General features: G+C 40.3%; 1 protein-coding gene across 2 annotated transcripts in view; it reads left to right on the forward strand.

Moving 5' to 3' along the window:
* ALKBH1 (alkB homolog 1, histone H2A dioxygenase) overlaps positions 1–25,167 on the forward strand; it is a 29,789-nt gene extending 4,622 nt beyond the window's left edge. The window contains exons 3-6 of one of the 2 annotated variants that reach the window (XM_060127729.1): positions 1,610–1,772; positions 14,404–14,494; positions 22,968–23,161; positions 23,993–25,167. In XM_060127729.1, the coding sequence (XP_059983712.1) occupies positions 1,610–1,772; positions 14,404–14,494; positions 22,968–23,161; positions 23,993–24,398 (854 nt within the window). In that variant the 3' untranslated portion in view covers positions 24,399–25,167. The remainder of the gene's footprint in view (positions 1–1,609; positions 1,773–14,403; positions 14,495–22,967; positions 23,162–23,992) is intronic. The other variant, XM_060127778.1, reaches the window with a different exon arrangement.
* The last annotated feature ends 610 nt before the right edge of the window (positions 25,168–25,777 follow it).

The following is a 25,777-nucleotide window of genomic DNA, read 5'->3' on the forward strand; positions in this document are numbered from 1 at the left end:
TCAATCTCTCTTGGCCTCAGTTTCTGCATATGTAAAATGTGTCTAAAGGTAGTACCCACTTCATAAGATTAGGATTAAATGTGAGTGTACATGTAAAGTACTTAGGTCAGTGCCTTGCACATAGTAAATGTTCAGTAAATGTTAGCTACAGAGTTAGAGGCATTTATCAAGAAGAATTGACAGCTGATTTGGGGTTGCTGTATGTGTCAGGACCTGAGACCAATGCATGAAAAATTAAAAAGAGGCAAATTTGAACTCCATAAAAGGAAGACAACAGTTGTCTGGAATGGACTGCCTATAAAAGTATTCAGTTTCCTGTCACTGTTCAAACTTGAATTAGATCAGAAGTATTCTTCCTTTGATGTGATATCTTTGTGGGTATTACAATATTCTTATTTTGTGAAATAGTGGTGATAGCAGACAGTAGGTTATTGGAAATTTTTTTCATATTTTTTTTCTTTATAAATATTGGCAGTCTTGTTACTCCTAAATTACTTGGAGAATTTGACTAATACATGACATGCAGAAGTGGCCTCCACACTTATAAATGAACGTCCATTCCTTCCTCCAATTTTAGAGGAAAAGGGATTGCTTCTGTTCAAAACGACTCCCTTCACCCTTTAATCCCGCCTTCTTTTACCCCTTCCAGCTTTCAAGACCTTGCTGTGGTTCTTTCTTCTCTTCTGTTTTCAGCCAGTTCCTTTCTGCTGGCTCTTTGCTCATGTAAGCATGCTTAGGTCTTTCCAAACCCTAAAAACGATAAACTCCCACCTTGTTCTTCTGTGACTACTCCTCAGCCTTTGTTTCCTTTCACAGCCAGACTTCTAAAGGCATTATCTGTATAACCGTCTCTACTGTTCTATCTCCAGGTACTTAGGACAAAGTTTTTCATCTCCTTATCTCTAATTCTTAAGAAAGTACATATAGTGTATGTTTGTTGAATGTTTGATGAATGAATCCTTAACCATGCATAGGATTCCAGTTAAGTATTGTTATTCGTCTTTTACAGAGGAGAAATGGTTAGGTATTTGCATACTGAGCAGATGTGTATACCACCTTTCTTCCCTGTTATAGTGATCAAAGTTCAAAGGAAGCAGAAATCACACCAATTATTTTAACAGATGATTTTATATTAAAAAATCATTAGCCAGATATTAGAAAACAAAAAAGGCAACACTGCGATATCACAAAAGTAGTAACTACAGGAAGCAGTTTCCACCTCTCTAAATGATACCTGGTGAAATTTGAGAGGTGACTTGTCAGTTTCAGTTCTGAAGTTTGCTTTGGAATAACACAATTGATAATTGTGTAGTATTTGTTTCTCTTGAGGATAACCCAAAAAACTAGAGATAATTGCATAGTGGTAGATGTCTAACATTCATCATCAAAACAACTTTTATTAACTTGAAGGAACTCCTCTTCCTCTGAAATTAGAGAATAGGAATGAGAATATATGCTTATGTGTGGAAGCCACTGGAAGCATTAGCAAAAGGAGACACGGAATAAATAATAATGTAATGGGTATAAGGATGTCACCAAAAATACATGATCTGATTAACTGATGGAGGATTTCCTCCTCTTCTTTTTTTCTCATCCATCTTTTGTATAGGATTTATTTTTATCCCAAACCCCTTCCTCCCAGGTTACCAGTGGCACTGGGTGAAGCAGTGCCTTAAGTTATATTCTCAGAAACCTAATGTATGTAACCTGGACAAACATATGACTACAGAAGAGACCCAAGATTTGTGGGAACAGAGCAAAGAGTGTCTAAGGTAAGTCTTACCAGTCACAGTAAAGCATTCGTATTCAGTTCACGTCATCACAGATCTTTAAATGAACTACTCTATAATAGTTCAGTGAAAGTTACTAACATTTATTTTTCCTCATTTCCATTCAAATACAGCACAGTTATATTCTTTCCCCCAGGAACATTTGGACAGACACTTTGACAGTTATATTAAATTGAGGCCAACTTTAAAGATTTGCTTATCATATCTTAGATAATGAGTTCATCCTCAATCGTCAGATGATCCATTTTCTCTCTTTTTTTTTTTTTTTTGTGATACGCGGGCCTCTCACTGCTGTGGCCTCTCCCGTTGCGGAGCACAGGCTCCAGACGCGCAGGCTCAGCGGCCATGGCTCACAGGCCCAGCCGCTCCGCGGCATGTGGGATCTTCCCCGACCGGGGCACGAACCCATGTCCCATGCATCGGCAGGCGGACTCTCAACCACTGCACCACGAGGGAAGCCCAGATTATCCATTTTCATTCGGCTTCAGCCCTTTTTTCTACCTAAAGTAGAAAAGACTTCAAAAGTCTTTTTTGAAGACTTACGGTATCCTGAAGAAAGTAACACTGAAAGCACTACTCTCCTAGATGAAGTCAGTGTTATTGCCTGTTTTATGGTAGGTCAGCTGTTGTTCGTGGAAACTAGTCCTTGTACCTTAATGTTGTTTCAGCATTTCATTCATTCTACAGATATATATTTTTAATTTATTTATTTTTATTTATTTTACTATCATTTGTATGTATTTAGTTATTTTTTTGTCTTCATTGGGTCTTCGTTGCGGTGCACGGGCTTTCTCCAGTTGTCGCAAGCAGGGGCTTCTCTTCGTCGCGGCGCGCGGGCTTGTCATTACAGTGGCTTCTCTTGTTGTGGAGCACGGGCTCCAGGTGCACAGGCTCCAGGTGCACAGGCTTCAGTAGTTGTGGCACATGGGCTCAGTAGTTGTGGCTCGCAGGCTCTAGAGCACAGGCTCAGTAGTTGTGGCGCACAGGCTTAGTTGCTCTATGGCATGTGGGATCTTCTCGGACCAGGGCTCGAACCTGTGTCCCTTGCATTGGCAGGCAGATTCTTAACCACCGTGCCACCAGGGAAGCCCCTACAAATATTTTTTGAGGGTCAGTTATGTACCAGGTGTGATGCTAAGCATTGGAGATAAAAAGATAAACAGGACACTGTCCCTGCACTCAGGAGTGCATAGTCTACAGCAGGAACTCAGTATCAAAAGGAATAAAATAATAGAGCTCAGAAACTGCTATGATAGGTGTTTAGGAAAATGCAGTGGGGGCCAGAGGAAGAAATAATTCTTCTAGGCAAGAAGGAGGTGTCAAGGAAAAATGATTTTTTAATTGGGCCCATTATCCTCTTTTTTTCTCTGTCCATTTGAAATGAGTCTTCAAAAATGATTAGGAGGGCTTCCCTGGTGGCGCAGTGGTTGAGAGTCCGCCTGCCGATGCAGGGGACGCGGGTTCATGCCCCAGTCCGGGAAGATCCCACATGCCGCGGACCAGCTGGGCCCGTGCGCCATGGCCGCTGAGCCTGCGCATCCGGAGCCTGTGCTCCGCAATGGGAGAGGCCACAACAGTGAGAGGCCTGCGTACCGCAAAAAAAAAAAAAAATGATTAGGAATTTGCCAGTCAGAAAAGCAAGAAGGTGTTGTCGATAGAGAAAGCAGCCTGAGCAAAGACAGAGTAACTTGTTCTGTGAGATAGGAGCACAGAATATGTACATTCATGTGTTCATTCAACAAATACCTGTTGAGTTTCTGCTGTGTCAGATAACTGTGCTTGTGTGTTAGAGATTCAAGACCAAAAAGACACACTTCCTGTCTTCAAGCAGTTTGTAGGTTAGTCGAGGACAGAGACATGTAAACATAATTAAATACAATTTGGCATTTACAGGGATAGAGTTTATAAGATTATGAGTATGGTCACTTAAGTGGCTAGATTAAAGATAGATGATGGGAGATGCTTCCTGGAAGTCATGAATAGAATTGGCAAGAGATGACATCGGAAAGGTAGGTTAGGGCCAGATTGTAAAGAGTTCAGTGATGTAAAGTACTAGTTCTAGCGTCAGATTGCCTGGGTTCAAATCCCAGTTCTGCCACTTACTAGCTTTGTTAACTTAAGCAGTTTCTTAACCTTTCTGTACCTCAGAGTCGTCTTTTCCTCATTTAATAGTGTGAGGATTAAACAAGATAATATGTGAGAAATCCTTAGAACATCCTGTTAAAACCATTATACCAGCTTTGTGTGGTCTGTTTGAACTTAAGTGGCTCTAATGGTATAGTTTTCAGAAACTATGTCATATTCATTCTAGCAGGGAAATAGACGATTTTCTTAAGTTGAAAGGAAAATGAAAATTAAATGCATTGGTTTTCCTTTAAAACCTTCTTGGTCTGTAGGTTATGTTATAGACAAGAGCAGTAAGGAAAATCCTGTTCTCAAGTGTATCTTCTGTAGAATTGAGAGCAAAGTAAAGGAAGATCATGGCTGAGTGAAATTAGTCAGAGAGGTTAGAGTTTGTTACTAAGCCAGCCTGTGTTTTCAAGTAATTGATTTTTTTGTTTCTGACAAATGACTCTGTAGAAATCCCAGTTGTCATTTTCTATAATAGCTCAGATGAATCTTTTTAATAAATCATCCTGTAAACAATGGTGAGATACCTTTTTTTTTGGTCTAATAAATTAGCAAAAAATGAAAAATGCTATGGTCATACCTTCTGTTGTCAAGGATTGGAAGAAATTGATATGCTCAGACATTGCTGGCAGCACTGAAAATCAATGAGGGACTAGTTCTCCTTCTGTCACTGTATAGAATGTGTGTTACAGTTTCCTCATCTGGGAAACAAAGGGATTGGGCTGGATAAGCCATTCAAGGTGACTGAATCACGGTCAGAGTCACCTAGACAGTACATGCCAGTTCTCCCACTGTCCCAGAGCATATCAGAAAGGGAGAAGGTCTGTGGTTCAAAAAGATTTCCCTAGAGATTCTGATTATCTACCATAACATTCACATTGAGAACCACTGAACTAGAGGACCTCTAAGAATCCTTTCGATTTTAACTTTCTAGGTTTCTGTGGTCAGGGAGGAAGAAACTTTTAAGTAGGAAATGAAGGAATATTTGGAACATATTAGCAAAAATAGTTTGTTCACAATATTAGGGCACCTCAATTCTATGTTTTGTTCAAAGTTTATTGTCAGTGAATGGTGTAGCTAGAGATTCTTGCACAAGCGTACTATAGTTAGGTGTAAGCATCTTTATTGCAGCATTGTTTGTAATGGGGGGAAAATGAGAAACAAGTGTCTGTCAGCAGGAGATCAGATAAATCAAGCATGACAGACCCCAGCAGTAGAATGCAGCCACTATACAGCCATTAAAAAATCCTAACTCCAACCCTCCAGCAAATATAGTAGGGTCTACAGTTGTAATAAACAAAATCATTCCTCAGCATCTCCATCACAACCACTGTAGTCTAAGCCACCATCATTTACTGCAGTAGCCTCCTAACCAGTCTCCCTGTGTCTGCTCTTGTGCCTCTTCAGTCTGTTTTCTACAGAGTATAGAAATTGTGTCATTTCTTTTATAGTTTCTAATGTGCAATACTGCAGTTCAATTCTAATGCAAACCATCCAGAGTCAGCACAGACATCACAAGTTAAGGGCGTGGTCCTTAACCAAATTACCCTCACTTCAGACACCACCTACAAGTTTGGGAGGGCCCCAGGCTGTACAACACTTCTTAACAACTGGTTACAAATTCAGGGGAATTCCCATGACCTCCTTGGGTTCATTAACTCACTAGAACAGCTCATAAAACTCAAGAAAGCATTATACTTATGATTATAATTTCACTATAAAGGATACAAATCAGGGCCATCCAATGAAGAGATCTGTAGGGTGATGTCTTGGAGGGTCCTGAATACAGAGCTTCCATGTCCTCTTCCCATGGAATCAGGGCATGTAGCCCTCCCAGGAAGCTCTCCCAAGGCCTAGTGTTCACAGCTTTATTGGGATTTCACTACTTGAACATGACTGATTGACTCATTGGCCGCATGCTTGAACTCAGTCTCTAGCCCTCCACCTATCGAGTAGGTCATGCTAATATCACTTCAAGCCTAAACCCTCTAAGTTGACATTGGTCTTTCTAGCTTAACAAACCCACATCCTGAGTCATCTTTTAAGCATAAACTCAGGTGTGGTCTTAGGGTCCACAGTGAATAACAAATACTCCTATCCCTCCCAGAAATTCCAAGGGTTTAAAACCTTGCTGTAAAGAACCAAGGACAAAGGCCAGTCAGATTCTTTGTTTACAGCCCCATCACACTTAGAATAAAATCAGACGTCTTTATCAAGGCCATGAGGCCTAGATGATCTGGCTCTCCCACCTCATCTCCTATTCCTTTTCATTTATTCTCCAGCAGTACTGGCTTCCATTCTGTTCCTTAAACACATCAGGCATACTCAGATTCTTTGTACAAGCTGTTTGTTCTGGTGTCATTTTATGAGATGATTCCTTTATTCAATTAAAAATAGCCCCTGTTTCCCGTCCTCTTTATCCCTTTGCCCTGTGTTTTTATTCTTCAGTGCATGGTAGTTACTAAATATTTGTAGAATTACTTAGTTAATGGATACTTTTTTATGCCTTTTGAATTTTGTGAATGTATTATCTATTCAAAAATAACTTTTTAAAGAATAAGGCAGGGCTTCCCTGATGGCACAGTGGTTGAGAGTCCGCCTGCCGATGCAGGGGACACGGGTTCATGCCCCGGTCTGGGAAGATCCCACATGCCGCGGAGCGGCTGGGCCTGTGAGCCATGGCCGCTGAGCCTGTGCATCCGGGAGAGGCCACAACAGTGAGAGGCCCGCATACCGGGGAAAAAGAAAAAAAAGAATAAGGCAAGGGAAAATATACATTTAAATAAAGCAACTTAGCTTTATTTATTCCATAAGTTAGCTTATGAAGTGCTTTGTATCCATTTTTGTATGTGTGCTTTTTTCCATTGATATTCTCAATGTGGAAGCAGAATTAATTCCTTCCCCTTTCTATTTCTTTAAGACTTTATGATGCTGTTATAGCATTTATTGTAGTGAATCCTGTCATCTGCCCCCTTCTCCTTCCTACTACCTGCCCTGCCCCATCCCTGCCCCCAGACCTTGAAATTCTTGTAGCCTTGGCACCAACCACAATTCTTAGTATATATTAGAAGGTGTTCAGTAAATACTAATTTTAAGTAAATTGATATCTTCTCTATTAGTCCAATAAAAGCATAATGCTGAACTTGAGAATCATCAATTAAAAACTGTATAGTACAATACCTTTCCATCTTATTTTCATTAATTTATTAAATAACGTACATTTGTGCTTTAGGAAATATTTGGTGCTAGCATGGATATAAAACTCATTACATGTCTTTGAGGAAGGGACTATTAAAGGAGGAATTCAGGTGCTTTCATAAGATATTTACAGCACTAAAGCTGTATTCTTTAATAGAGGAAGTTGCAAGGTGCTGTATGGGCACAGTAGATAGAGGGAGAGACTGAGTCGAGGATAAAGATTTCCCTTAAGTGTTTAAACTGTGTGGAAAAGCAAGTTAGAAAAATCTGCTATGCAGAGAGTAGAGTAGGAGAGGAGAGAGCATTTCAGTAGAAAATTGTATGGTCAAAAACACAGCCATGAAAGGAGGAGGGTAGGTTACGTTGTAGGAAATGTTTGAAGATGAAAGTAGAAAGGTTTGTGCCAGATTATAAGGGGGTTTGCATGCCGTGTACTGTAGACAAAAAATTAATTAATCGACCTAAGAAAGAAATGGAAACATTTTATTCGAGCCAAATTGAGGATTATTATTTGGGAACAGCATGTCAGAAAGCTCCAAGCACTGTTCAGCCATTAGAAGTCAAGGCACAGTTATATAAGTTTTTTGACACAGAGAGTTGTATATTAAGTGATGGATTATTGACAATTTACACAATCCAGATCTAAGCATCCCCTTACAAGATCAAGAAGGAACATTATCTTTTAAGGAGTTGTCTTGTTGCTAAGAGAATGTTGCTCTTTACGTGAGCAGGTATTTCTGCCTACGGGGGGAGGTTTGCTCGATGCATAATGCAGATACACAATGCACAGTAAGGGGAAGAGAGGGAGCCAAAGGGCAGAGAAGATTTTTTTATGTTTAAATTTTTTTTGTCTTGGGAGTTCCCTGGCGGTCCAATGGTTAAGACTCCACACTGTCACTGCCAAGGGCCTGGGTTCAGCCCCTGGTCAAGGAACTAAGATCTCACAAAAAAGTGCGGCGCAGCAAATGAATGAATGAATGAATGAATTTATCTCGTCTTGCCATAAAACATAAATTTCATTTCACAATAGGAAAATGTGGACTTTGTCCTTATAAACAGGAGGAATTCATCAAGATTAGTAATAGATTTTTCACTTTAGAGAGATAATTCTTGTGGCAGTGAGGAAAATGGATTGAAAATTTAGTCATTGCAAAAAGTACAATTAAGAACTTAGCTTGGGCTTCCCTGGTGGCACAGTGGTTGAGGGTCCACCTGCCGATGCAGGGGACACAGGTTCGTGCCCCGGTCCGGGAAGATCCCACATGCCGCAGAGCAGCCGGGCCTGTGAGCCGTGGCCGCTGAGCCTGCGCGTCTGGACGGGAGGGGCCACAACAGTGAGAGGCCCGCGTACCACAAAAAAAAAAAAAGAATTTAACTTAAGGGACTTCCCTGGCGGTCCAGTGGTTAAGACTCCGCACTTCCACTGCAGGGGGCGCGGGTTCAGTCCCTGGTCGGAGAGCTAAGATCCTGCATGCTGTGCGGTGCGGCCAAAAAAAGAAAGAATTTAGCTTAATAACCCACACAAAAGATGAAAAAGGCCTGGAAAAGACATTTTGTATAGGGCTTGGGAACCAAGAGATTATGAAAAGTGACAGAGAAGTAGTTAAGGATTATGCACAGATTTCTAAGTGACAGGCAGGTTTACACTTCAGTTGTGGGGGTTCCCCCAAGTTTATTGAGGTAATTGACACATAACAGTGTGTTAGTCCAGGGTGTACAGCATGATGATTTCATACGTGTATATATTCCAGATGGTTATCACGATAAACTTCGTTCACGTTAGTCACCTCACATCATTACAAATTATTTTTCTTGGTGATAAGAACTTTTAAGATCTACTCTCTTAGCAACTTTCTAGTATATGATACAGTGTTAACTATAGTCACCATGCTGTACTTTACATCCCCAAAACTTACTTCTCTTACAATGACAAGTTTTTATCTTTTGACCACCTTTACCCATTTCACACACACACACACACACACACACACACACACACACACACACACACACACACACACACACACACACACACACACACACACACACACACACACACACACACACACACCGGCCTCTGGCAACCACGAGTCTGTTCTATTTTAGATTTTTTAGAGTCCACATAAAAGTATGACCGTTTGTCTTTCTCTGATTTATTCCATTTAGCATAATGCCATCAAGTTTCATCCAAGTTGTCACAAATGGCAGGATTTCCCTTTTTTATGGCTGAATAATATTCTGTGTGTGTATCACATCTTCTTTATCCATTCATCTGTTGTTGGACCCTTAGGTTGTTTCCATGTCTTGGCTGTTGTAAATAATGCTGTAATTATTTATTTATGCAAAACAGTATAGAAGTTTCTCAGAAAATTAAAAATAGAACTACCATATGATCCAGCAATTCCACTTCTCAGTCTGTATCCAAAGAAAACAAAATCATTATCTCAAAAACATACCTGCACCTCCGTGTTCCTCAGTGGAACATTATATACTAAGATTTAATGGAAATAGGGTTTGGAGGAAGAGGAGAATGAGCAGAGGTGATCCTTAGTGTAGTTTGGGGCTTATTGTTTTTGAAATGCCTGTGGAGTATCCACATGGAGATGTCTAGTATGCCTTTGGAAATATGGAACTGAGCTTAGGAGCATAATGAGAGAGAGGGAGAGAAACAGAGATAGATATAGATGTGGGAGTTACACATGAAGGCCATAGTGAAGCAAACAGTGGGAATAATGTGTTTTTTTGTTTGTTTATGGAAAACATACAGAGTAGGCGGCGATTGGCCCTAGGAAGCATCAGCTCTGGGTGGGAAAAAAGGTACTATTAGAAGCCAAGGCAGGGAAGTGTTTCCAAAATAAGAGAAGGACCAACCATGTCTGTAGGCCTGGGATTTGACAATTAAATGGTATAATTGAAACTAAACTAGTTTTGGTAGAGTGGTGTAAGCAAAAGTCAGATCTCAGAGGAGGGGTGGGGGCAGGAAATATTGAGTCCTTTTAGGAACATTTAATTGTGAAGAGAAGAAGCAATGTGGAGCAGAGGGAGGCAGGACATATAGGGTATCCGAGTAAGAGGTCAAGTTGAAATGATGTTTTCTCAAGTATGTGGAAATGTTGAACATTTTTGCAGATCAAGAGGAAGAAACAAGTACACAGGAAGAGTTGAAAATATGAGAAGAAGGATGATAATGGAGAAGGGCCTCAGAGGCCACATCGGGGAAATGGGAGATAGTATAGATGGAGAATTGGCCTTAATGAAAAGAAGTAAGACCACTGCTGAAACCAGGAAGGAAGGACAGAGTAAGGATTTCAAAAAGTTTAGAGGTGTAGGGGAGGAAAGTTGAAATCAGTAACTGGATCACTTGATCAGGCCTCTGTATTCTCCTTGTCCTGGAAGGGAGCAAGAGCAGGACTGAGGACTTTGGATAAATGGTGAAAGTTTACAGCAGAAGGTAGAAGATTAGATAAGACTAACATTTGCAAGATAGCAAAAGAGTGTTAAGGTAGAGTTGGATGTCTATTTGCACTGACTGACAGATTCAGGTTGAGAAGGGAAACAAAACTGGAAGCACTCAAATACTGAAAAAATGGAGTTCTAGGGACAGGAGATGGAATTTTAGCTTTAATGGAAATGAGAGACTAGGAAAGGATGAAGGACAGAAAGCTGTAGTCGTGGAGGGAAATATTCAGAGTTGTGAAAGACTCAATCCCTAAATCTTTAAAAATGATCGAAAAAGCAATACCTGCAATAGGATTTTGAAGGTTTTCTGTCATAAACAACCTTCAGACTTCTGCCCTGAGTGAGTAGTTTTGCTTTCACAGTGGTTCACTACTGTCCCTTGAGGCAAGAAAGAAAAGAAAATACCAGTGCTTAGCCACTGCATAGAGAGTGGACAAGCAGGACAGGAGTTCGTTTCCACCCAGTTAGGGTTCAGTTGAAAGCAGTGCTATAGGATGAGATTGCTGAAAGAAATGCCAACGCTTACATTAAGATTTTACCCCTGACAGAAAGTGAGCAAAGTGCTGGGTGGGCACATTCACCAGGGGAGAAGGTGCCAGCCCACCCATCCGTCATCCTCCAGCTAGTGCCTGGAGGGGCAGCATGTTTCTGTTTGCAGTGAGAACCAATAATTAGGGTGACACCTGCTTGAAAACATTCTTTTGGGTAATTGGGTGAAGATTTAAAGTTAGGTTAGGTGCCAGCAGATTCCCTGCCTTCCTTTGGGTGGATACGTGGCTCCACTGGCACTGAGCCTTCTTGGCTTCTTTTTTGGACAAATCAGGTACAAAAAAAGAACAGCCCACCCATCCTTTCATTAATCCCTCAGTATTTTCTGTTTGAAAAAGATCTGGGAGCATGTGAAACTTGGTTTGGGCCTTATACTATTCACAATGTTCAAGTGAATTTTTTGGAATCTTTGTTAACCCACGAGGCCCGTGGGGACCAGAAAGGTCCCTAAATGGTACTAAGACAAGAAATGTCTAGCACTGGCCAGTCCTTCTCTCACATCTTGAAGGCAAGTGTTACAACAATTGTTGCTACTTTTCCTTCCAGAAATTCTATACAAAGGCAAGAATGGAAGTCAAGTTCTCAGAAGAGGATATGAAATAAGGGATAGAATCTCATACCTACCTGGGTTTAACACAGTACATACATACACACACACACACACATTTTCACCTCAAAATGGCATACTCGGTGATCACAACTGTTCTTTCACTAAGCGTCTTTAAGCTTTTTTTTTCCTTTTTGTTATGAGGACTGGACTTATTGCTTGTGAAAGCATGGCTCTTCTCTGACTTCTTTTGCATCCTGGACCTATCCCCCTCTATAATATAGGCAAAACCCAAAGCCTTTTTTATAGTGATACAGTTAAGGTAGAAAAGACATGTTCTTTTTGGTTTCCTAAAGAAACTAAATTTTAAAGGATATGTTATAGGCTATATGTTCATGTTTGGTTGTTACTATAATTTTAATAATTTTATTAATACCATAAACCTGTGTTAATTATAATAATGTATACCCTGTTCTTAAAGAACATTAGACCCAATCTTTTGATGAAAAGCAACTTATTGGTGCCATATCAAATGTCTAAAATGCCGTCAAGTTTTCAGAGCTGCCTTGTTATCTTTATTTGTACAGATCAATCTGATTTGGGGTTCTTTGTCAAGAATAAAATGATCTCTTATTGAGCTAGAAAGAGATAGAAGGTGTTTTGTTTTTTAATTTTGGCTAGAAAAGTGTGGTTCCTGGACCAGCAGCATCAGTATGATTTAAAGAAGCTCAGTGCCCAGAATTTTACTAGGGGATGGCGCATAGGCAGTCTCTGCCTGACAAAAATTCAGACTCCCAGAAGGGAGGCAGGTGTTCAGCATGAACTGTATTGTTTATACAGACAATGTAGGCACAGTGAGTTCTGGCAATGGTGTGAACCTCCCCAGAATCCAAGTTCCAGATTCTTGCCAAGGGCCAACCTAATATGCAGTGCTTTCAAAGGATAGCAGTCGGACCTGCTATGCTTCTTTCTTCACAGCTGTCCTAAATATATCAGTGTTTGATCCATTCTTTTTATTGAGTTACTGGTCTTGATGTGTGTCTGTGTGGCAATCTCCTTAGAATGTAAACTCTTTGAGGACAGATAGCATCTATTCTGTAAACTTTGTCAGACCTCAAGATGAGTGCCACTTACAGTGTGAGCCTGTAATAAATCCTTGGCTTCTGTTCATGCTTTGTGCCTATATTGCCTATTGCATCACTCCTTGTTTAAATGCTGACCATTGTTCAATGCCATACTCAACTCCCCAACTCTGCCATGAAGCCTTAACTGATTAGACAGTTGACTTTGAGCTCTGCTTTTTCTTAATTCTAGTGGCCCTCCAAGTCTTGTGCTATTCAGTTTAGTGCTAAATTTTATACTGCCTTAAATTTTCCCCTCATTTCTTATACTTATCTGTCATCTCCTGTCAAAATATAAACTCCTTAAAGCAGCCTAATCTTTTCTTTTTTAAAGAGCAGTGGTTCCTAGACCCCCCCAAAAATTTTTTTGATTCATTAATGATGTAAATTACATAGAAAAAACAAACTAAATAAAATGATTAGACCTAGCATTCTTGTATTTTTAGATACTTAGAGGTAAATCAAACAATCTTCCTCTTTAGAAGGAGAGTAGTTAGGGAATTCCCTGATGGTCCAGTGGTTAGGACTCCGTGCTTTCACTGACAAATGACCTGGGTTCAATCCCTGGTCGGGGAACTAAGATCCCGCAAGCCATGCAGCGCGGCCAAAAAAGAAAAAAGAAAAAGAGTAGTTAATCCCATAGATTTGATTAAACAAGGTATAATTACAGAAATGATACCTCCATTTTACAGAAACCTCCTGTGGTTTGAATAAGGGAATGTCAGAAACCAAATCAATTACAGTGGCCCTTAATTGTTAGCTGGGCCTCAGTTATCTAAGTTGTTATATGGGGTTAAAGAAGTCATGTTAAACCAGTAATTTTTGATTGTATACTGTATTTTGCCAAATGTTTTTTCCCCAAATTGCAATTCTGGGAAGCCGCCATTATTCTAGACATAGTTGATAGCTGTAATTAATCACGTCCTGCTTTTAGCAAACCAAATTGAACATGTTCTGTTAGCCAAATTTTCGGTTATCTGTAGGGTTCTTTGTCCCATTTCCCATGGACTGGTAAAGGCATTTCTGTTGTCATTTTGTTTAATTATTATTGAGATGCTGGAAACTCGACATTTAAAATTGATCCCGTTCAGCAGAGGATTTAGAACCAACGATTAGAAATTAGAAATGCTAACATGTGTTTTAGTAGTATTGTATTCTTTTTGTATAAATTTATTTATTTTTGGCTGTGTTGGGTCTTCGTTTCTGTGAGAGGACTTTCTCTAGTTGTGGCGAACGGAGGCCACTCTTCATCGCAGTGTGCGGTCCTCTCACTGTCGCGGCCTCTCTTGTTGCGGAGCACAGGCTCCAGACGCGCAGGCTCAGTAGTTGTGGCTCGTGGGCCCAGTTGCTCCGCAGCATGTGGGATCCGCCCAGACCAGGGCTCGAACCCGTGTCCCCTGCATTGGCAGGCAGATTCTCAACCACTGCACCACCAGGGAAGCCCCAGTAGTATTGTATTCTTGGTCAACTCATTTCTGTTCTAATTTCCCCTGTGGAGGTCTTGGCTAACAGCTTATATAGAATACCAAATTTAGACTCCAGGATCCATACAACAGGCTATTGCTGCCATTTGAAGTGAATAAATCATTTTTGTCTCCAATCTTTGCAGGTATAAAGAAGTGAATAAACGGAGACCCCGAAGTTTACTAGAGAAACTGCGCTGGGTGACCCTAGGCTACCATTATAACTGGGACAATAAGGTATTAAAATTTTCTTGCTAATTCCATTGTTTTTCCATTTTTATTCTTTTTGGGCCCACATAGTTTGACTTCTTCCTGGCCAAGCTTAAAGTATCAGATTATACATATGTGGAAGGATTTCTTTCATTTATTCCCTCCTAAAATCCTCTTGATATGGTATCTCGAGAGGAATGAATAATTTATCAAGAGAAAATTACTTTTTCATATGTTCTCAGGTTATATTATTTTATCAGAAGTCATTGGTGCTTCTTCTGGGGAGGCTTCAGGGATACAGATTTTTCTTTACTGTATTCAAGAGCAATTCTCAATTACAGTCTTTATTTCCATTATTATTTAGTGTTTGTTGATCATTTATTTTCTACATAATATGTGCCTGGAGTAAAGAAGCTCCATGTGCTTCTGGTATTCTCTTCCATCAACTCACAAAAGAACTTCCAAGATCTAGACGCCTTTGACCGCTGTATAAGGTCTGAGCAGGAGAGAGATGGGAAAGAATGTCCTACAGTTAACAAAGTTCCATGTTTTCTTGAGGTACAATTTCTTCTTTTGTGACCCCTACGATTCAGAAAACGCCTCCTTTATCGCTGGCATCTCAGTGCTTCTTTTCGCAATGATATGTTTGCCACCAAGTGGAAGGACTAATTCTGAGAGTAAACTGAATAAAGCAAATTAGTATAGACCATCTTCCTACTAATCAGTTACTTTTTAAGAGCTCCATAGTTTCAGTCAACCCAGCTCATTAATAAATATGTTAACTACTCAAAATAATGGTAAATGTTGCTCAGAACTATTCATGATAAAATTCTTATTTTCAGTGATATAGATTTAATGGAAAACTAGACATCTGTATTTGGGGAAATGGCCATGTGGTTTTCTTTGGGTTAGACACCTTGGATTTGAATCTTGCCTTCAGTATGGATAGTGCCTCCCTCATAAGGTGGTTGTGAGGATTAAATGATTAACACCTTTGTAGTATTAACAACAGTACCTGGCTATTCTAAGCAGTTAAATGTATTAACACCATAAATGTTAGCTTATTGTTTTTTATGATATGAATTTTACTGTAGATATTGTTATTCTCCAAGGAATAAGTTAGCCTCATTTACTAAGAAAAACATGGAGTGAAAATTATCAAAAGCACTGAAAGGGTAATCAGAAAAAGAGAATTAAGAAAGAAGAGTAGTACATAGACAGTTTGGATAGGGATGAAAGCCCAAAAAGGTAATTCTTATATTATAGCAGAGGCAATCTAGTGATAGAATAGGAGCTCTAAGTGGCTGGTCTTCTGAAGGACTAAAACAAAATGTTAGAGAAAACCTTAAAGTTCTCTAACTACACCCTTAGTTTTCAGAAATTAAATAGGAGCTCTCATATGCAGTTCAGGAAAGGAAGAAAAAAGTAAAACACATTCCAACTGAAAAGGCTTGGCCATCCATCAAAGACTTTTCAGAAAAGTCTTTCTTAATGAAAAGTTAAAGCTCACTTCTCAGCCCTGAACCAAGACGCTGGTGTAGAAGGACGTGCTCTCACTCCCTCTTGTGAGAACACCAGAATCACAGCTAGCTGCTGGACAATCATCGACAGGAAGACACTGGAACTCACCAAAAAAAGATACCCCACATCCAAAGACAAAGGAGAAGCCACAATGATATGGTAGGAGGGGTGTACTCACAGTAAAATCAAATCCCATAACTGCTGGGTGGGTGACTCACAGACTGGAGAACACTTATACCACAGAAGTCCACCCACTGGAGTGAAGGTTCTGAGCCCCACGTCAGGCTTCCCAACCTGGGGGTCTGGCAACGGGAGGAGAAATTCCTAGAGAATCAGACTTTGAAGGCTAGTGGGATTTGATTGCATGACTTTGACAGGACTGTGGGAAATAGAGACTGCACTCTTGCAGGGCATACACAAAGTAGTGTACACATTGGGACCCAGGGGAAGGAGCAGTGACCCCAGGGGAGACTGAACCAGACGTACCTGCTACTGTTGAAGGGTCTCCTGCAGAGGCGGGGGTTGGCTGTGGCTCACCGTGGGGACAAGGACACTGCCAGCAAAAGTTCTGGGAAGTGCTCCTTGGTGTGAGCCCTCCCAGAGTCCGCCATTAGCCCCAACAAACAGCCCAGGTAGTCTCCAGTGTTGGGTCGCCTCAGGCCAGAAAACCAATGTGGGGCGGGGTGGGAGGGGCGACCCAGCTCCACCCATCAGCAGTCAAGCCGATTAAAGTTTCACTGAGCTCTGCCCACCAGAGCAACAGCCAGCTCTACCCACCACCAGTCCCTCCCATCAGGAAACTTGCACAAGCCTCTTAGATAGCCTCATCCACCAGAGGGCAGACAGCAGAAGCAAGAAGAACTACAATCCTGTAGCCTGCGGGAAAAAAACCCACATTTACAGAAAGATAGACAAGATGAAAAGGCAGAGGGCTATGTACCAGATGAAAGAAAAAGATAAAACCCCAGAAAAACAACTAAATGAAGTGGAGATAGGCAACCTTCCACAAAAAGAATTCAGAATGGTAGTGAAGATGATCCAGGACCTCGGAAAAAGAATGGGGGCAAAGATCGAGAAGATGCAAGAGATGTTTAACAAAGACCTAGAAGAATTGAAGAGCAAACAAACAGATGAACAATACAATAACTGAAATGAAAACTACACTAGAAGGAATCAATAGCAGAATAACTGAGGCAGAAGAACAGATAAGCGAACTGGAAGACAGAATGGTGGAATTCACTGCTGCGGAACAGAATAAAGAAAAAAGAATGAAAAGAAATGAAGACAGCCTAGGAGACCTCTGGGACAACATTAAACGCAACAACATTCGCATTATAGGGGTCCCAGAAGGAGAAGAGAGAGAGAAAGGACCCAAGAAAATATTTGAAGAGATTATAGTCGAAAACTTCCCTAACATGGGAAAGGAAATAGCCACCAAGTCCAGGAAGCGTAGAGAGTCCCATACAGGATAAACCCAAGGAGAAACACACCGAGACACATAGTAATCAAATTGGCAAACATTAAAGATGAAGAAAAATTATTGAAAGCAGCAAGGGAAAAACGGCAAATAACATACAAGGGAACTCCCATAAGGTTAACAGCTGATTTCTCAGCAGAAACTCTACAAGCCAGAGGGGAATGGCATGATATAATTAAAGTGATGACAGGAAATAACCTACAACCAAGATTACTCTACCCGGCAAGGATCTCTTTCAGATTCGATGGAGAAATCAAAAGCTTTACAGACAAGCGAAAGCTAAGAGAATTCAGCACCACCAGACCAGCTCTACAACAAATGCTAAAGGAGCTTCTCTAAGTGGGAAACACAAGAGAAGAAAAGGACTTACGAAAACAAACCCAGAACAATTAAGAAAATGGTCATAGGAACATACATGTCAATAACTACCTTAAATGTGAAGGGATTAAATGCTCCAACCAAAAGACACAGGCTCGCTGAATGGATACAAAAACAAGACCCATCTATATGCTGTCTACAAGAGACCCACTTCAGACATAGGGACACATACAGACTGAAAGTGAGGGGATGGAAAAAGATATTCCATGCAAATGGAAATCAAAAGAAAACTGGAGTAGCAATACTCATGTCAGATAAAATAGACTTTAAAATAAAGAATGTTACAAGAGACAAGGAAGGAAACTGCATAATGATCAAGAGATCAATCCAAGAAGAAGATATAACAATTATGAATATATATGCGCCCAACATAGGAGCACCTCAATACATAAGGCAACTGCTAACAGCTATAAAAGAGGAAATCGACAGTAACACAATCATAGTGGGGGACTTTAACACCTCACTTACACCAATGGACAGATCATCCAAAATGAAAATAAATAAGGAAACACAAGGTTTAAATGACACAATAGAACAGATAGATTTAATTGATATTTATAGGACATTCCATCCAAAAACAACAGATTACACTTTCTTCTCAAGTGCACACAGAACATTCTCCAGTATAGATCACATCTTGGGTCCCAAATCCAGCCTCAGTAAATTTTTAAAAAATTAACTCATATCAAGCATCTTTTCTGACCACAACACTATGAGATTAGAAATGAATTACAGGGAAAAAATGTAAAACTCACAAACACATGGAGGCTAAACAATATGTTACTAAATAACCAAGAGATCACTGAAGTAGTCAAAGAGGAAATCAGAAAATACCTAGAGACAAATGACAATGAAAACACGGCAATCCAAAACCTGTGGGATGCAGCAAAAGCAGTTACAAGTAATGAAATTGAAACTGTGATTAAAAATCTTGCAACAAACAAAAGTCCAGGACCAGATGGCTTCACAGGTGAATTCTATCAAACACTTAGAGAAGAGCTAACACCCATCCTTCTCAAACTCTTCCAAAAAATGGAAGAGGAAGGAACACTCCCAAACTCATTCTATGGGGCCACCATCACCCTGATACCAAAACCAGACAAAGACACTACAAAAAAAGAAAAATTACAGACCAATATCACAGATGAATATAGATGTGAAACTCCTCAACAAAGTACTAGCAAACGGAATCCAACAACACATTGAAAGGATCGTACACCATGATCAAGTGGGATTTATCCCAGGGATGCAAGGATTCTTCAACATACACAAATCAATCAATGTGATACACTGTATTAACAAATTGAAGGAAAAACCATATGATCATCTCAGTAGAAGCAAAAAAAGCTTTTGACAAAATTCAACACTGATTTATGATAAAATCTCTCCAGAAAGTGGGCATAGAGGGAACCTACTTCAACATAATAAAGGCCATATATGACAAACCCACAGCAAACAACATTCTCAATGGTGAAAAACTGAAAGCAATTCCTCTAAGATCAGGAAGAAGACAAGGATATCCACTCTCGCCACTATTATGCAACATAGTTTTGGAAGTCCTAGCCACAGCAATCAGAGAAGAAAAAGAAATAAAAGGAATCCAAATTGGAAAAGAAGAAGTAAAACTGTCACTCTTTGCAGATGACATGATACTATACATAGAGAATCCTACAGATGCCACCAGAAAACTACTACAGCTAATCAATAAATTTGGTAAAGTTGCAGGATACAAAATTAATGCACAGAAATCTTTTGCATTCCTATACACTAATGATGAAAAATCTGAAAGAGATATTAAGGAAACACTCCCATTTACCATTGCGACAAAAAGAATAAAATACCTCGGAATAAACCTACCTAGGGAGACAAAAGACCTGTATGTAGGAAACTATAAGACACTGATGAAAGAAATTAAAGATGATACCAACAGATGGAGAGATATACCATGTTCTTGGATTGGAAGAAACAACATTGTGAAAATGACTCTACTACCCAAAGCAATCTACAGATTGAATGGAATCCCTATCAAATTACCAATGGCATTTTTTACAGAACTAGAACAAAAAATCTTAAAATCTGTATGGAGACAAAAAAGACCCCGAATAGCTAAAGCAGTCTTGAGGGAAAAAAGCAGAGCTGGAGGAATAAAACTCCCTGACTTCAGACTATACTATAAAGCTACAGTAATCAAGACAACATGGTACTGGCACAAAAACAGAAATACAGATCAATGGAACAAGATGGAAAGCCCAGAGATAAACCCATGCACCTATGGTCAGCTAATCTATGACAAAGGAGGAAAGGATGTACAATGGAGGAAAGACAGTCTCTTCAATAAGTGGTACTGGGAAAACTGGACAGCTACATGTAAAAAGAATGAAATTAGAACACTCCTTAACACCATACACAAAAATAAATTCAAAATGGATTAGAGACCTAAATGTAAGTCCAGACACTATAAAACTCTTAGAGGAAAACATAGGAAGAACACTCTGACATAAATCACAGCAAGATCTTTTTTGATCCACCTCCTAGAGTAATGGAAATAAAAATAAACAAATGGGACCTAATGAAACTTCAAAGCTTTTGCACAGCAAAGGAAACCATAAACAAGACTAGAAGACAACCCTCAGAATGGGAGAAAATATTTGTAAACAAGTCAGCAGACAAAGGATTAATCTTCAAAATATATAAACAGCTCATGCAGCTCAATATTAAAAAAACAAACAATCCAATCCAAAAATGGGCAGAAGACCTAAATAGACATTCTCCAAAGAAGACAGATGGCCAAGAAGCACATGAAAAGCTACTCAACATCACTAATTATTAGAGAAATGCAAATCAAAACTACAATGAGGTATCACCTCACACCAGTTAGACTGGGCATCATCAGAAAATCTACAAACGACAAATGCTGGAGAGGGTGTGGAGAAAAGGAAACCCTCTTGAACTGTTGGTGGGAATGTAAATTGATACAGCCACTATGCAGAACAGTATGGAGGTTCCTTAAAAAGCTAAGCATAGGGGCTTCCCTGGTGGCACAGTGGTTGAGAGTCCCCGTGCCGATGGGGGGGACGTGGGTTCGTGCCCCGGTCCTGGAAAATCCCACATGCCGCAGAGCAGCTGGGCCCATGGGCCATGGCCTCTGAGCCTGCGTGTCTGGAGCCTGTGCTCCGCAACAGGAGAGGCCACAGCAGTGAGGCCTGTGTACCGCAAAAAAAAAAAAAAAAAAGCTAAGAATAGAATTACCATATGATCCAGCAATCCCACTACTGGGCATATACGCAGAGAAAACCATAATTCAAAAAGACACATGCACCCCAGTGTTCATTGCAGCACTATTTACAATAGCCAGGTCATGGAAGCAACCTAAATGCCCATAGACAGACGAATAGATAAAGAAGATGTGGTACATATATACAATGGAATATTACTCAGCCATAAAAAGGAATGAAATTGGGTCATTTGTTGAGACGTGGATGGATCTAGAGATTGTCATACAGAGTGAAGTAAGTCAGAAAGAGAAAAACCAATGTCGTATATTGACGCATATATGTGGAACCTAGAAAAATGGTACAGATGAACCAGTTTGCAGGGCAGAAATTGAGACACAGATGCAGAGAACAAACGTATAGACACCAAGGGGGGAAAGCAGCGGGGGGGCAGGGGTGGGGGTGTGATGAATTGGGAGATTGGGATTGACATGTATACACTAATATGTATAAAATTGATGACTAATAAAAAAAGAAAAATGAGGAAGAGGAAGAGAAAGAAACAGGAAATAAGTATATTGTTAACATACTGAAATAACAAAAATATACTGAAGCCCATTTTTTAAAATGTGGATGAAAGATTAGTGTGTGTGTGATAGGTTTCTAGTTGGTGTTACTGTTCGCATTCCTGTTAATGGATTGTTTCTGCTGTATAGAATCCTCTGTGCTTTGGAGCAGATGTGTACCAAATTGTCTTTTGTCCCAGTAATAATCACTTACTGAAGACAAAAAAAAAAAAAAGAACCTCACATCTCTCCAGAGCCATGACCATTGCTCCAGCTAGTCAACACTAGTGGGGATGTGAGACAAAAGTGGATTTTCTAATCAGATTTGAGGTTGACTGAGTAACGGGAGGAATGAGAGAGGAGCATCAGCCCAAGGAAGAGATCAGGATGCTGCTGGCTTACATAGCCAGACTAGCCATCAGCCTCATCTGCGTAGGAGGCTGCTGCCTTGTCATTCTCCGAAATTGTATATGTTTTGTAGAGAGAGTATTCTGGCCTTTGTTTTTTTGTTTTTTAAGAGGAAAAGGATATTTATGATCCTTAGGTACAAAAAATAGAGGTAGTTCAGGGGGTAAATTGCTGAAAATTACTTCCATTTTAAGGTCGTGCATTGACCACAGTGTAAGTCGGTTTAAATTCAGATGTTTTGAGCATGTCATCCCATCAGATTGACCAGTGAAATCACATGAAACTACGTTGCAGGCTGAGGGGTCCAAAATCAAACTAGCTATAGTATTTGAGGGATGGGTAAATCATGCTATATTAATATTACATGTAATAGAGAACAGACTTGTGGTTGCCATGGGGGAGGGAGGGATTGGAAGTTTAGGGTCAGCAGATGCAGACTATTATATAGAGAATGGATAAACAACAAGGTCCTACTGTATAGCACAGGGAACTATATTCCGTATCCTGTGATAAACCATAGTGGAAAAGAATATTAAAAAGAATGTAGGGCTTCCCTGGTGGCACAGTGGTTGAGAGTCCGCCTGCCAATGCAGGGGACACGGGTTCGTGCCCCGGTCCAGGAAGATCCCACATGCTGCGGAGCGGCTGGGCCCGTGAGCCATGGCCGCTGAGTCTGTGCGTCCAGAGCCTGTGCTTCGCAACGGAAGAGGCCACAACAGTGAGAGGCCTGCATACCGAAAAAAACAAAAAAAAGAATGTATACATAGGTATAACTGAGTCACTTTGCTGTACAGCAGAAACTGACACAACATTGTAAATCAATCAATATATTACATGTAAATTAGATGATTTTAAAGTGGTAATTCATCTTATGCCACACTTTCCTATTTTCCTGAGATCATTGTTTATTTTTCTTATTCTCCCTACTTTTATCAAAGAAATACTCAGCAGATCATTATACACCTTTCCCTTCTGACCTGGCTTTCCTCTCAGAGCAAGTAGCCGCTGCCTGTGGATTTCAGGGTTTCCGAGCTGAAGCAGGTATCCTGAATTACTACCGATTAGACTCCACACTAGGAATCCATGTAGACAAATCTGAACTAGATCACTCCAAACCCCTGCTTTCGTTCAGGTAAGTTGGGTCTAGGGATTTTGAATTACTTATCAGTTCATTCCTTTTTCTAAAGCACTTTTAAGCTTAAATAAAACATTAGATTTTTTAAATGGTTGGACTCTATAATCTTTCACTTCTGGGCATCTTAGCCATGTATCATAAGTAAAATTAGCCTAGTCCTTTTCGAGTAATGACCAAATTACAATGAATATTTCTGTTTAAGATGCATGGAGTCTGTCTTATAATGAGAGGTATTGTCAGTGTCTGTGGAATAGATAAGTGGTAGAGGCCATAAGGCAAAGTGAGCAACCTTTTTGGAATAGAGGAGAGCAAAGCACAGAAGCCTGAAAAGTTTACTCTCCTTTTCTCCCTAAATGTAAGTTTATATTTCTGCAAAGTACTGCACCTGTATCTCATGAGGAAAGTGCAGGAACAGAATCTTTTATTAATTGCCTTATCTTTAAAGTGAACAGGAATTATAAATATATATTAAAGGACCCAAATAAATTTTAATTTGCTTATTTAATTGCTTCAGATTTTATTTTGCAGCAGTTCTCTGGGCTATAATAAGTTTAAATAACAGATCATGGGCTGGTCGCTCATAGACACAAGCCAGAAAAGAAGGATCTTAGCATGGTATAAAAAGGAGGATTGGGACTTCCCTGGTGGTCCAGTGGTTAGGACTTGATGCTTTCACTGCTGTGGACCCAGGTTCAATCCCTGGTCAGGGAACTAAGATCCCACAAGGTGCACAGTGCAACCAAAAAATAAAGCAGTGGGCAGTAACTTTCTCAGTCATGGCTAGTAACAGAAACTTACTATTCGTATTGTTTTACTTTTTTTTTATAGCTTCGGACAGTCTGCCATCTTTCTCCTGGGTGGCCTCAAAAGAGATGAAGCACCCACGCCCATGTTTTTGCACAGTGGTGACATCATGGTAATGTCAGGTTTCAGCCGCCTGTTGAACCATGCAGTCCCGAGGGTCCTTCCCAGTCTGGAAGGGGAAAGCTTGCCTTGCTGCCTAGAGACGCCTCTCCCAGCTGACCTCCCCAGAGACTCAGTGGTGGAGCCCTGTTCTGTGGAGGACTGGCAGGTGTGCGCCAGCTACTTGAAAACTGCTCGTGTTAACATGACTGTCCGGCAGGTGCTGGCCATAGGTCAGGACTTCCCTTTGGAACTCATGGAGGAGAATAAAAGAGACATCACCCCAGAGGGTTCCTGCCATCTGGATGATGAGAACAGCCAAGTAAAATGAGCTAGGTTAAACCCTGACTGCTGAGACTTGGAGAGCCCACTCTTTTACTCAGGCAGGTCTTAACAGTAAATGACCGTGCTGTTTTGTATTGCCGCAGACTTAGCACAAAGACAGGCCAAAAGCAGAGACAGGGAAAAACTCATCATTGATCACACTGTTGCCTTGGAACCCATCCTGAAGAGAAAACTGATTAACCACTTCGGTCAGAGAAGTGCTTGACGTGATCCAGTCCCGGTTAGGTTTTGGCACTAACGTATGTGCGAAGTCCAAGGAGGTATGAGCTCCCACAACAGCCTTCTCAGCCTCGCCGTTATCTCTGAGCAAGGTAGACGTGAATTTCCATGTCTGTGGAATCTTTAAATACCTCAGGTTTTATTGATGGGAAACATAATTCCCCTTCCACCACCCCATCTAGTGATTTGTGGTTCCATGAACCAACCATTAGTCTTACCTTCTTAATTCTTCCAGTCAACACCAAATTCTTTGATCTTCTCTGGCCTTCACAGAAAAATCCTATACACTTAAGACAGTGGAACTGGAAATCGCATCTCCTAGAAAAGACAATCACAGTTATCTCTCTTGCCTAAAGGGTAAATATACATAAACCCAAGGAAAGAGGGACAGTAGTTTCTCCAGATGTCTTTCAGGTCTGTAAATAAACTCTTCCCGTTGGCTTTTAAATGCAATTTTAATTGTTGGACTAAAAAAGTCCTAAGGGTATTCTGTAACTGTTTTCCCCATGAATAAACTTACTCAGTTTTAAATTAAAGATCTGTATCTATGTTTGAGGGTAAGTGATTCTGGGATTCGTTTTTTTCCTATTTTCACTTGCTGTATTCATGCTATTGAAGCCTTCTAGCTGTTTCTGCCCTAAGTATTCTTTGTGGCTGTCTCACAGGAGAGAATATTCCTTGATATTCCAGTCACTGCTGTTTTTGGTATTGTAGACAGTAGGGAAAATGCATGAAGCACTGCGTTTAATCTGTGTACCCCCACCAGTTCACCTTGGTACACCCTGAGCCTTTAAGTTACCTTGTCTCGGTGGGCCTCAGTTTCCTCACTCATAAAATGAAAATATTTATTACCATCTTCCTAGATGGATATTGCTATTTCAAACAATAATGGAAATTTAGTGCTCCTTTCTAGAAACATAATATTGCCAATATTTTATTACTATCTGGACTCTTAGAAACATTCTGGCTTATTTGTTTGTGTGGACGACTGACCAGAAGCTGCTTTGATACCTGCTGCTTGCGACATGACTTGCCAAATTTGCATTTCTCCTCTGTCCTGCCTTTTTTTTCTTACGAGTGTTGAATATTGAGTTTCTATTGTAATCCTTGGTAGGTTTTTTTTTGTTTGAAGGAATAAAAGTTAAC

The sequence above is a fragment of the Lagenorhynchus albirostris genome, chromosome 1 (genome assembly GCF_949774975.1).
Source record: "Lagenorhynchus albirostris chromosome 1, mLagAlb1.1, whole genome shotgun sequence".
Taxonomy (NCBI): Eukaryota; Metazoa; Chordata; class Mammalia; order Artiodactyla; family Delphinidae; genus Lagenorhynchus; species Lagenorhynchus albirostris.